Source organism: Prionailurus viverrinus, chromosome B3, assembly GCF_022837055.1.
Source record: "Prionailurus viverrinus isolate Anna chromosome B3, UM_Priviv_1.0, whole genome shotgun sequence".
In the NCBI taxonomy this organism is placed as follows: Eukaryota; Metazoa; Chordata; class Mammalia; order Carnivora; family Felidae; genus Prionailurus; species Prionailurus viverrinus.
Window position 1 is genome coordinate 28,605,391 of NC_062566.1, and position 12,294 is coordinate 28,617,684.

At 47.5% G+C, this 12,294-nt stretch overlaps 1 protein-coding gene across 5 annotated transcripts in view; it reads left to right on the forward strand.

Annotated features, from left to right (window-relative positions):
- ADPGK (ADP dependent glucokinase) overlaps nucleotides 1-9,275 on the forward strand; it is a 28,710-nt gene extending 19,435 nt beyond the window's left edge. For 2 of the 5 annotated variants that reach the window (XM_047863189.1, XM_047863191.1), the window contains 3 exons: nucleotides 4,099-4,295; nucleotides 4,902-5,000; nucleotides 7,701-9,275. In XM_047863189.1, coding sequence (XP_047719145.1) covers nucleotides 4,099-4,295; nucleotides 4,902-5,000; nucleotides 7,701-8,255 — 851 coding nt within the window. In that variant the 3' untranslated portion in view covers nucleotides 8,256-9,275. The remainder of the gene's footprint in view (nucleotides 1-4,098; nucleotides 4,296-4,901; nucleotides 5,001-7,700) is intronic. The other 3 variants (XM_047863190.1, XM_047863192.1, XM_047863193.1) reach the window with 3 other exon arrangements.
- Nucleotides 9,276-12,294: the final 3,019 nt, after the last annotated feature.

Here is a 12,294-nt window from a genome sequence, read left to right on the forward strand (position 1 = left end):
GCGAAAATGTGTTAAACATAAATATACAAAGTTTTTCTTTATTACTAAGGAAAGAGAAGGGCAGGTAACATCTGTTCAACACTGTGCTGGATTGTGCCCTAGGCTTTTCTGGCCAGCTGTTCCAAGCTGCTTAGGATTGATTGATTCCAAGCCTCTGGCAAACATCTTTTGAAGCATTTTATTTTCCCTTGGGTGTGTAAGTGGAAGTGTTTGTATTTCACAACACTTATATTATTTCCCATTATATAATATTCCAGTGTTTTATCAGTCCAAATCCAGCTCATCTGGTGTCATTCCCAGTAGATTTTGCGTATTACATAAACTACAGATCAGATTCTCAGAGAATCCTAAATACCTAAACATATTTTAACTGTATTTAATTCTGTGTATTTGCTGTTGGATCTTTTCTCTGCTCGGTATTCAGACTCTTGAATTTCTGATTCAACACATTATTAAGTTAAAGACTCAAGCATATAAACAGACTAATTGGTCCCTTAAAGCAGTACTTAATAAGCTTCAGTGAACTGCTTCCAAGTCAATTAAGAGAACCTCACCTTCTAGAGTAATTAACTTTAAGATATGAAATAGAGTGTTTCTTAAAAATTGGTTTTTTCTCCATGTATGAAAAAAGGAATTGTTTCTGGTTCTCTCTTGGGTGCTTATTGGGAGCAGGAAGCTTCCTAACTTTAGGAAGGGTAAGATCTGAATATTATGGACAAGGTGTTGCAGTGGGCAGTTCACATTTAATCATATACAAGTTTTGAGTTTCTCAGAAACTCAGAATGATCATTCTTACTGCCTGAAGATTGTGGTAAAGATTAAGAGGTTACTGTGTACTGTGAGCTCCTTCAGTGGAAGGCACGAACAGGACTGTTGACTTGGAAGGGTCTAGAAGAGCTAACAATGCCTTTGAGGTGCTGCTGCTGCTGCCAGTTCCGGGGTCCTGTCACTTGCACCCTGCTGGCGCTCACATGGTGAACTGGGGACCTTTCTAGTTCCTGGTTTCTGTCATGTTCCCTGTTGACCGCAGGGTGGGGAGACTGCTCTCTTCAGTATGATTTTGCTATTGGATTTGACAGCTCTGCCTCGTGTGGAGGTAAGAAGATGGCACAGCTTGTCTTGAAAGGAGACTGTCTCCACCCTTGGGTTTATGAACCCCACACTTCAGTTTTTCTTTTCTGGGTCTTATTTTCTTAGAACAAAGCAGGGCTTCCCATTGAACTTCATATGAAGTTACAGTCTACTGGCCCTGGAGGGAACCTAGTCTGGTGGCAGAAGCCCTCGGGTCACTTCTCTTACAGAAGTCCGTCCCCAGCTTCTCTCAAATTTCGATGAATAAATTCCCAGAGAGGATTTGTCACCTTTCATTTCCTCCTCCTCCTCCTTTGCCAGACTTGCCCAGAGAAGCTTGTTTCCAGGCTTTGGCCCGGGACCCACTGAGTCACTGCACAGGTTTTGCTGACCTCGTGGCCGAAGGGCAGGATGGTAAATTGAGTGAAGGGCTCCCTTAGAGAAACACGTTCGGAGCTCTGTGAGAACAGGGGGGCATGGAGGTTCCCGGCTCACCCTGTCTGCGTTCCAGTCGTTCTGTCGCTCTCGGGCCACTCCATCAGTCCTGTGTCCTGTGGGAACAGCCAGGGAGCAGCTCTCCACTTCCCTCCTTGTCTTTGCCTTGCAGAGGCCTGTGTGTTTTGCCTCTCTCCCTTTTTCCCTGGGGAAATTACTTTGAATGCTAAGTTGCTTTTTCTCTGGGGGTAAGTTAGGCAGTGCCTCTCAGAAGCCTCGCTCCTTAAGGGTCAGTTCCAGGTCTTGCCCTCTGCAGGACGCTGGCGTGGATTTCTCCCCTTGTGCAGAGTCTTGTCAGTTGGGGGATGGTGGTTGGGATTTGGAGTCATATCCATATTTTTTGTTGTCATGGGCATTGAAGTCCTCAGTCTTTCCTCTCATTCGCTTGTTCCTTTGCTCTTTCATTTGTTCACAAGCTGCATGTGGGGCAGTGTGAGGCCGGAGGGGCTGGTGACAGACATGGGCCCTGTGCTCAGCTCACAGCTCATGACAGCGCATGGGCTCCTGAGCAGATGATTACAAAATCATGTGCCACATCCTGAAGCAGTTACAGCAGTGGCCCAGGGGCTGAAGCGGCCGAGTCTACTGGGATCGGCAGAGTTAGGACAGACTTTGCAGGGGAGGCCGTGCTTGCTCTGGGTCTTTGAAGATGAGGTAGGATGAGAGTGTTGCACTCAGCTGTGTGGACCATTATTGGGTATGTTCTTTGGACAACTAGTAAGCTGGGGGCCAGGAATTGAAAGCATGTGGCATTTTAACGGACATAACCGTTGTGTTGGGGTTTAGTAAATAGGAAATGTCTTTTTCTGCTTTCGTAGATTTTTATACACCTAGAATATGTTTTTCAGAGAAATGGATTCAGTAAAGCTGAACTCAAAGCAAAGGAAGGATGGGCTCTCCCCACCTTGGCACCCGCCCCAGAGTCAGCCCTGCACACTCATGCACACTCCCCATGGAGAGGCAAGGCTTCTGTCTGGGGAGGCCTGTTGTAGAAAGGAGGAAGCAGTTTGCTGACCGGAGTCCGTTAATCAGCCTGCAGTAGGAGGAAACCCTCTGCTGGGTCTGCCTGCCTTGGGGAAGAACTTTCTAAAGGAACATCCAGGAAATATGTTAGAACCAGTATGAAACCAGGCTTCAGCGTATGGACTCTAATTTTGTAAATGGGATGAATCCTTCATTTGGAGGAAAAGCTGTATAAGCCTAGATAATAAATCCTTGCCCCTGGAGTCTCTAGAAGTACCTCCATGCTGGCAGGGGCTCATTTAGGAATTGCCCTAAGCAGTAGCAAGCCTAGTAGCAGCGGCCCTTGGCTTGACTGAGTTTCCAGATTTTCTATCAAGTCTTGAGAGAAGAAAGAGCACTGTGCTCCAGTTGTGAGGCTTCACAGGTGAGCCTGAGGAGGGCCCCTGTCGCCTGTCCTGCTTCAGGACTCCCAGCCATAGCGCACTCCTCAAATGCTTGGCAACTGTGGAGTCCTAATAGGTAGCTCTCCACTCACCTACACGTCAGGATCTCCAGCGGTGGGCCTTACCACCTGACATTTAAAACTCAGCTCCCCAGGAGATTCTGATGTGTGGCAGGTGCTGAGAGCCACTCCCATGGGTAGGCCCAGATCCTAAGCTCCTTCCCCCCACCAGAAGACCCAGCCAACTGTGGATCTGGCCTCCTTCTGCTGGCGTCAGTTCAGCAGATGCTGAGTGGCACTCTCCGCAGGGGCCTGTGACAAGTACTGCGAGAATCAGAGGCGTACAGTCTGGCATTCCATTTGGGGAGATGTGGCACAAATGTGTAAGAAGTTAAGGGATGGTATAAGTTTGAGTACTAGTTCAGAACAGTAGAAGTAGAAGAGATAGCTCAAAGCAAAATGCTATTCAAACCATGTGGAGGGAAATCTCTGTGGATACACCTCAGGCTGGAGCAGTCAGCAGCCACTTAGGAAGGAAGTAGCATTTAACCTTGGTCTGGAGCAGGCATTATTCCAAAGCAGCTCACTCACAGGAAGCTAGAGCAGCCAGATACTCTTGCCTTCTGGATCAAGTGCGGGGAAACCGCCTGTGACAGCAGGGAGGAAAGGCTGCAGTCAGCCTGACTCTTGGAATTTCAGCCTCTGTAGGTCCTGGCTAACTGAAAGGTGGTCGGGGCACAGCTGCAAGTCGGCAAGTGCTTCAAGAAAGACAGCATGTCCCGTAGGCAGAGACACAGGTATCCTGTATGTGAGAGCTCAGCGGGCAGTGGAGCCTTCCCGGGACTAACTGCCAGCCCCTTGCCAAAGGCATAGAGCACCCAGGACGCGTGTGTTGTTTTCTGGGGTTGGGGTTGGGGTTTGGTTTGTTTGTTTCATTACTGGCCACGGTCCTCCTGGATGCAGCGCCGTGCTTGGCTGGGCCCTTGTAGCTCGGCTGCACTCAGCCAGCAGCCAGCGGCCAGCATGCCCAGAGCCAGGGCTCCAGTGAGGCCCCTGCTAGCCCCCCACAGCTAGGAGACTTAAAGCCTCTTCCTTTTCTTCCCATTGTGTTGACTGGGCTTTTCTAGGGGAGGAGTGGGGCCGGTTAAAAGCTCCCCATGCCAACCGCTTCATCTTCTCCCACGACCTTTCCAACGGGGCCATGAATATGCTGGAGGTGTTTGTGTCTAGCCTGGAGGAGTTTCAGCCAGACCTGGTGGTCCTCTCTGGATTGCACATGATGGAGGGACAAAGCAAGGAGCTCCAGAGGAAGAGGCTCTTGGAGGTAATAGCACTGTCACAGAATCTCACGGATCTCAGCTGGCGTTTTTCCTCAGGTTCCTGCCTCTCTCCGCCTCTGCAGCTTGCGCTGCCTGGTCCTCGGTCCTGGCCTCCGCAGGACCCTTTGTGGCAGCCGGCTCTGAGGCCTGCCTCCTGGTGCTCTTTTCAGGCACACGGACGGCAGCTTGAGTAGGACAGGGCAGGACCTCTTGCCTGAGCCTCTGCACCCTGCGCTACGCTGGACGTGGCTGCCGCGGTGTTTGTGGTCTGCGTCCTGTGTCGTGTGTGTCATCTGTTCACATCAGCTGTGCCGCGGCTCCTGCAGGCTCTGCAGCGGTTGGAGCCAGCCACTCCATGTAGGCCCCCAGGAATAGGTTGGCTCTGTGAGCAGACAGGGGCGGTTCTCAGTGCCCTGAGTCTGTGACCCCAGCGCCTCCCTGTTGGGAACAGTGTCCCCTGTCTGGAGGCTGTGGTGACTCCCGAGGCTTAGAGCTTTCATGATGAGGCAAAGAAGGCAGTGACCCGAGCCACTGCCTCTCGGCCTTGACCCTTTCTTCCCTCTTGCGTGACTTCTGTCTTTAATGGCACCGCTGCCCTCTTCTGTTCGCAGGTTGTGACCTCCATTTCTGACATCCCCACTGGTATTCCAGTTCACCTAGAGCTGGCCAGTATGACCAACAGGGAGCTCATGAGGAGCATTGTGCATCAGGTAACCACATGGGCAGCACATGAGGCCCTCTGGCGCCCTCACCCTCGTGGGCCTTGCTGAGAAGTGCCGTTGTCCAGTGGGGCCAGCTCTTTGGGCTCAGGGGCCGGCTTACTGAGGTGTGGATATTCTGTCATGCAGTCCTGGGGCCATGGAGATCCAGATAAGGAGTCATGGCCATTCTGGAACAGGATCTCTTACTAGGTTAGAAGTATGGCAGCGTAACTGATGGATTTTGTGGGTCCTGTTTCTCCCGGAGTGGAGAAGTTGAAAGTGAATGGTTTTTGCGGTAGAACTCCGAGAAAACCACAGGTCCAGCTCAGCTGCTTTCAGTTGAAATTCCAGAAGCTCAGAGGAGAAGAATTTTAGGGGAGCTTCACTCCCTTACCACCAGGCACCAAGGTATTCAACTCCTGCCTCTGGACAACAGCAGTGCTTAGGTAGATCTGGGAGTGTGGTGCTTGAACACAGACTTCGGAAGCCGGGGTTGGGATGCCAGTTTGCCGCTCTCTAGCTTTATCAACTTAGGCAAGTTACTTAACCTTTCATTGTTTCAGTATTTAACCTATTTAATGGGTAATATATTCATGTGGTTCAAAACCCAAAAAATACTAAGATACAGTGAAGTCTCCCTGCCACTGTTAGTAACGTTCTTGGTTTTATCTGTATACTACCAGAGTCACTGTGTACAAGTATAAGCAAATGTGGGAATATATCCTTATTTTTTTGTCCTTTTTTTACCCCAAAAGATAGCACAGCACACTGAACACAGACTATTATGCATTTTGCTTTTTCTCACTGATGGGGCTTTGGAGACCTTTTCTCCACCATCCCCTGGGAAGCATCCTGTCTTTTCACAGCCAGGCAGTGAAAGGGAGCCCAGGTTGCTTAGCCTGCACCATCTTGGGCATCTTGGTTTCTGTCCTTTGCTGGCCCATCGGGAGGTGCAGGGGAGAAACTTGTACAGGATTTTCATTTCCCCGAGAGCAAGTAGGTACATATGTTGAATTCTCAGAAGAGCTGTTAGGTGGAGCAGAGAAGGTCTTTGTAAATTTAATGCTGCCAAGACACCCTTCATGAGAGCTGTGCCCATTTCCTGCTGCTAGAAATCTTTACAAGTGTTTATTCCCTCTTTTCCTTGCCACGAGAATGTGATTAGAAACTTGTATTCTTTACCGATCTGATAGGTGAAAAATACTTGAATATTTGTGTCTTCTTTTAATAGACTTTACTTTTTAGGGCAGTTTTAGTTCATAGCAACAGTGAGTAGCGTGTGGTGCATTCCCATATACCTGCCACACACAAGCCCACCACCTCCCCCGTCGGCACCTCGCTGCCCTGCAGTGTCACAGCTGTGAGTGCCTGACCCTACACTCAGGTCGCCACAGCCCACGGTTTACATTGGGTTTCACACTTGCTATTTCTCAGTAGAGTTTTTAATTTGCATTTCTCTTTTGAGGTTATCTTTTCACTTAAAAAAAAGCCATTTTCATTTCATTTTCTGTGTGTCTGTTTAACCTTTCTGAGCCTCAGTTCCCTTATCTGTAAAACAGAGGTCATCCCTCCTTTGAGAGGGTTACAGTAAGAATGGAACGAAATAAAGCCATCCACTCAGGGCCCGGCACACAACATGCCATAAATGGAGGTCCTATTACATTGGCAAAGGTACAGACCATTGGTTTTTTGTTTCTTTTTGTTGTTTTGTGTTTTTTTTAATTTTTTTTTTTTTTTAATGTTTGAGAGAGAGACCGACAGTGTGAGCAGGGGAGGGGCAGAGAGAGAGGGAGACACAGAATCCGAAGCAGGCTCCAGGCTCTGAGCTGTCAGCACAGAGCCCTACATGGGGCCCGAACTCACAGACTGTGAGATCATGACCTGAGCTGAAGTCAGACGCTCAACCGACTGAGCCACCCAGGCGCCCCTAGACCATTGGTTTTTAAATAATAAATATATTCACATGCACCCACACATACCCCTCCCCCTCCCGCCCTCCCTCCAGGGGCTCCTTTCTCTTGCACAACCTTATGTGCAGTTCTCTGGCTCTAAGGAGAGAAGTGCTGAGTAAGAGATAGTGAGTTAGACACAGTGGTTCCCCTTGAGACAGAAACAGGCTTAGTGGCTTCCATTCAGTACCCTTTTGCACACGGTTATTACTGAATACAGTCTTCCCTACCCCACACCTGCTTAAAAAGCTTAGCTCTAACCTGAAACATTTCTCCTTGCTTCTTGGTGTTGTGTACACGGAACCATGTGACCCTGACTGTGTTGGTAGGGCCCTCATTTTACTGGTACAGCACCTGCTGGTGTTCAGGAACTGGGAACCCCGTCCCACCAGTAGGAAGAGGGTCTGCTGTGTATGCAAAGGCAAAAGCGAGGCCCATGGAAAGCAATACGAAATATGTGTTCCCTCTGCCCTTTGTCTTAGATGAATATAACAGAAGACTGAGCCTAAAACGGTGTGACTGCAACTTTCTGGTCAAATCCCAAGTGATAATGAGGGTGTAGTTAGAGGTGCAGTAGCCAAAGAGCAGCAACCTGTGGTCCGTCACTTCCCCAGCGTGTGCATCAGGGGTGGGGAGTCCTGTGGTAGGAAGAAAGATGCCATACTGCCTGCCTTCCCTGACTTCAGTCATTGGCTGTGTCCTGAGGCATCTTGGCAGTTGGATGTTCATCAGGAAGAAACCTCCGTTTTGTTTCTGTTAGCAGGTCTTCCCCGCGGTGACTTCCCTTGGGCTGAACGAACAGGAGCTGTTATTTCTCAGCCAGGCGGCATCTGGACCTCACTCGTCCCTCTCTTCCTGGAATGGTGTCCCTGATGTGGGTATGGTCAGCGACATCCTCTTTTGGATCTTGAAGGAACATGGGAGGAGTAAAAGCAGAGCCTCAGACCTCACCAGGATCCATTTCCACACGCTGGTCTACCACATCCTGGCAACCGTAGATGGACACTGGGCCAACCAGCTGGCAGCTGTGGCTGCGGGAGCTCGCGTAGCCGGGACACAGGCCTGCGCGACAGAGACCATAGATGCCAGCCGAGTGTCCCTGAGGGCGCCCCGCGAGTTCATGACTTCCCACTCAGAGGCCGGCTCCAGGATCGTGATAGACCCCAGCAGGCCGGTCGCAGAGTGGCACAGGGAGGGGGTATCCTTCCACTTCACACCAGTACTGGTGTGTAAAGATCCCGTTCGAACCGTGGGCCTCGGAGATGCCATTTCTGCCGAAGGCCTCTTCTATTCAGAGGCCCGCCCTCACTATTAGGGAGGTGGCTACGGGTCACTTCCCTGAGGAGAGCTAGCCGATGTAAGAACTACAGGCAAAATAGGATGGAGGGTGTCAGAACAGTTTCTAGATCTAATTGAAAGATAGCCAAAGAGACAACAGATTAAACTGTATCAGATACATTCCAGCCTGTTGAAGATTTCACAAAAACATTTCAGGTTTTAATCAAAATTTAGCTGTCTACTAACGAGACTGGATTTTTGGTTTTTTATGTTGCGTGTTATGGGGGTAAAACTTGATTCCCATATTCCCATTTTACGCAGCCTTGCCAAGTATCTTAGGCCAGACTTTGCCCTGGAGAGCATGTCAGCTGGAGAAAGCACTTCCCCTGTTGCCCCCGAGGAAGCACATTCTCGCTCACCCGAACTCCCGGCTCCAGTAAAGCCCAGCGTGAGGGTCCCATGTTTTCTGGGCTCCGCGCTCATGGGCAGGATCTTGATTTCCATTCAGTGTTACAATGAAAATATTTAATGAGCACACCTTCTGAGTCTTCTGCTCTCAACCTTAAGACAGAGCCACAAATGAGGACAAAACAGTCACTCCCGTGCATCACAGTCACAGCAGAGGCCGGGAGCCCTGTGCAGCCTTTGCGGGGGCCCGAGTTCGTCATTTGTTCAGAAGCCTGGCTGACCTGCAGAGCGGCCATGGGAGCTGCTGGGCCCTGTCTTCGTGCCCTGGCTCTGGAGGTTGTAGGCTGGCTGGTCAGAGGACCCCAGCCTGGGCCCGGTCCCCTCCCCCAGCTCTGGACACACTTTCCACAGTGGAGGACTGATCTTTGTTCGTTCGGATCCTTGAAGGAATTTGCTTTTACAACTGGAATATGCTTCTGTGTGTAACAGATCATGTTTGTTTTACATCGATGCACCACATCCATTAAAAAGTTTTACCTCATAAGAGCCCCAAGATCATGAATAAATCTGTCATGTATTTATTTTTTTATAAGTCAAGGAGATTTCTGTGTGCTTTTAAATATATTAAAAATAATTTACATTTCAGGAATCCTAAGTCTGTGATTTTGTTTCTTTCCCCACCACTCTGGAGCCAGGTAAAGTATGAATCATTCTGACCTACTCTGCTCTTCAGGTGTTTGGTTATCTTGTCTTCCTTTCACTGGGCAGGCAGCCCCACACACTGAGCCTGAGCTATATATAGGTCTGTCCTCTGTTGGTTTAAGGCGACAGAAGACAGTAGTTTCAAGCAGCAAAGCCGCTGTGAAACAGTTTGAAAGTGTTTAGTGAGTCTTCTCAGTTCAAAGAACAGTATAAATATGGCAGCGGGTGGCAGGCCCACTTAGGTCAGGGGTGACCATTTCATACCTGGCTCATAGCAGCTTCTAGAACTGCAAAGCTATCTCAGATTCTTCATTTATGACCTCTCCTTTCCCGCTTTGGATAAGAAGGAAAGGCTTGATTACTCCTTCAAAGAAAATGTAAGCCTAGAGCTTGAAACTCAAAGCAAATAGCTTATTAAGGAAATCTCTGGCTGCTATTTCATCAGTCTCTGCTTCCAACTTAGGTTAAAAATAAACACCTACTTTCTAGCCTATTTGTATTAGGCTTAAGTGAGAAGAGATTTCTGTTTTCCCAAGAATTGGAATAACTCCTTGTTTATATTATAAACCTAAAACTTGGAGAGCACTGAGATGTTTTCCATGTGACTTTTTCTTACCATCTGTCTCTATAGAAGTTGTGTCTACTGGCCCCTGCTCTTGGTCTATGCGAGTTCTCCAGTTTGCTCTGGTGTTGTCAATAAAGTGTAATCAGCGCGTACCTTAGAGCAATATTTTTCAAAAGATGGGTCTTGAAGTATTGATAGTCACGAAATCAATTTGGTGGTTAACACAAAAGGTATCAAGATGCATCCTACTCAGGGGCAAGTACTCTTTTTGTGAATCTTTACATGTGCCTGAATGCGTGTAGTCGGGAACGTACATGCGCCCCTCTGAACGTCCATCCTTTAGAGGACTCAGCTAATCTTTGGAAGGAAGACTGGACTCATGACCTAGGACAGGCTTTGTCGAAGTGAGCTGGCAGGGCAGGATACAAGCAGGCCTCAGGCCTCTCAACCCTTCGCTCCAAACTGTATTTTACAAAAGTTTCCACATATGACTTGATATGAAGAAGGGTGAAGATCCACTGGACTAGGAAAGGGTGCCTGGTGAGAAATGAGCCTTCCTAAAAATGTTCTAACACTCTTACGTTTGCTTGAAATTGATTTAAAGCCAGGGAATAGCGCCAGCACACAAAACACTACTGAGATCAGAATCTGGCCAAAAATCGGTAATCTCTACCTTGCAGATTGAGTTTGCATTTTATTGTCGAGTTTAGTGGGGAAAGGTGAGTCATCAGAAGAAATCCAAATTCTATGCGGGGTGTTGACATGACGTGTGTGACAGGGCATGTTACCTGCGCTGAGCCTTACTTTCCTCATCTGTAAAACGGGGTGTAGTCTGTATCCTTAGGGTTCTTGATTAAAGGAGAATGCTGTGCAAAATAGCATGGTACATGGTGCATATTTAAAAGTTTTAAGAATTGTCACTGTTACTAAACTGAACAGGTGATTTCCTGGGTCTCTTTAGAACTGTTTGTAAAACATTGAGAAGTTACCACAATGATTTAACATTTCACTTTGGAGTCTTGTCATAGGTAAAGATCTGCATACAGTGAAGCTACACAAATTTCAAGGGTACCATTGAGTAGGTTTGACAAACGTATGTGCCCATCTAACCCACATGCCTATCCAGGTACGTAATGTTCCCATCACCCCAAAGTGGCTACACCATTTTACTCCCACTAATGATGTAGGACAGCTCTGGTGGCTTCTCAACGTCCCCAAGATTTGGAATTGTCAGTTTAATTGTAGCCATTTTGGAGGGTACAGAGTGGCATTTCATTGCAGTTTTATTTTGCATCTATAACATTCTTTGTGTTTATTGGCCATTCATGTATCTTTGTGACATGTGCAAATGTCTACTCCCTGCCCCCCACAATTGGGTTATTTTATATATGCTGTTGATTGGGTGGTTCGTTTTGAGTTGTAGGAGTTCTTTATCCTGGATATAAACTCTTTGTCAGATATATTTCGTGACTGTTTTCCCAGAATATACTCCCAGTCTGTAGTCTGATACTCGTTTTCTTCATGGCTTATTAGTCTGAAGCACTGGACTATTCCTGTCCTACCTGTAGTCTCATTATTTTCTTCTAGGAACTGTAAAATTTCAGGTTTTACATTTAGGTCCATCATCTATTTTGAGTTACTTTTGTGGATGGTAACAGATTAGGATCAGATCCACTTTTTTCTACACCGCTGTCTAGTCGTTCTGGCACTGTTGAAAAGACCTACTGATCTATTTGCACCCTCACCTCCCCATGCCAGCACCAGGTAATTGCTATTTTGGTCAAGTCTGGAAGTGAGGTAAGTCCTCCAACTTTGTTCAAGAGCTGAGCCTTGGATGTGCTGAGTCCTTTGTATTTCCCTCACATTGGAGAACCAGCTCTCAATTTCTACCCCAAAACCTGTTGGGCTTCTAGGAATCCACGAACCTATTTGGAAAGAATTTTGATCTCAACAAGAGTTAGTTTCCCAGTGTGTGAACATGGCCTATTTTGGTCTTTTTCACTACAGTGCTTTGTAGTTTTCAGGGTACAGGCCTTACATGTATTTTGTTAAATTCATCCCTAAGTATTTCATGTCAGTAGTATCTGACGGTATTGTAAATGGATTTTTTTTGAATTTCATTTTCAAACAGTTCCTTGGTGGAAAACAATTGATTTTTGAACATTGACCTTGCCAGATCCAGTTATCACTGGTGGCACCTTCATTTACTTGCTTTTAGGATTCCTTAGGTTTTTCTATGTAAATAACCATGCCCTTTTCTACCTATGCCTTTTTATTTCTTGCCTTTAGAACACTGACCAGAACCTCTAGTATAATGTTGAACAAAAGTCGTAAAAGCGGACATCCTTACCTTGGTCCTCTTCTTAGGGGCAAAGTATTCAATATTTTACTGTTAAATGTG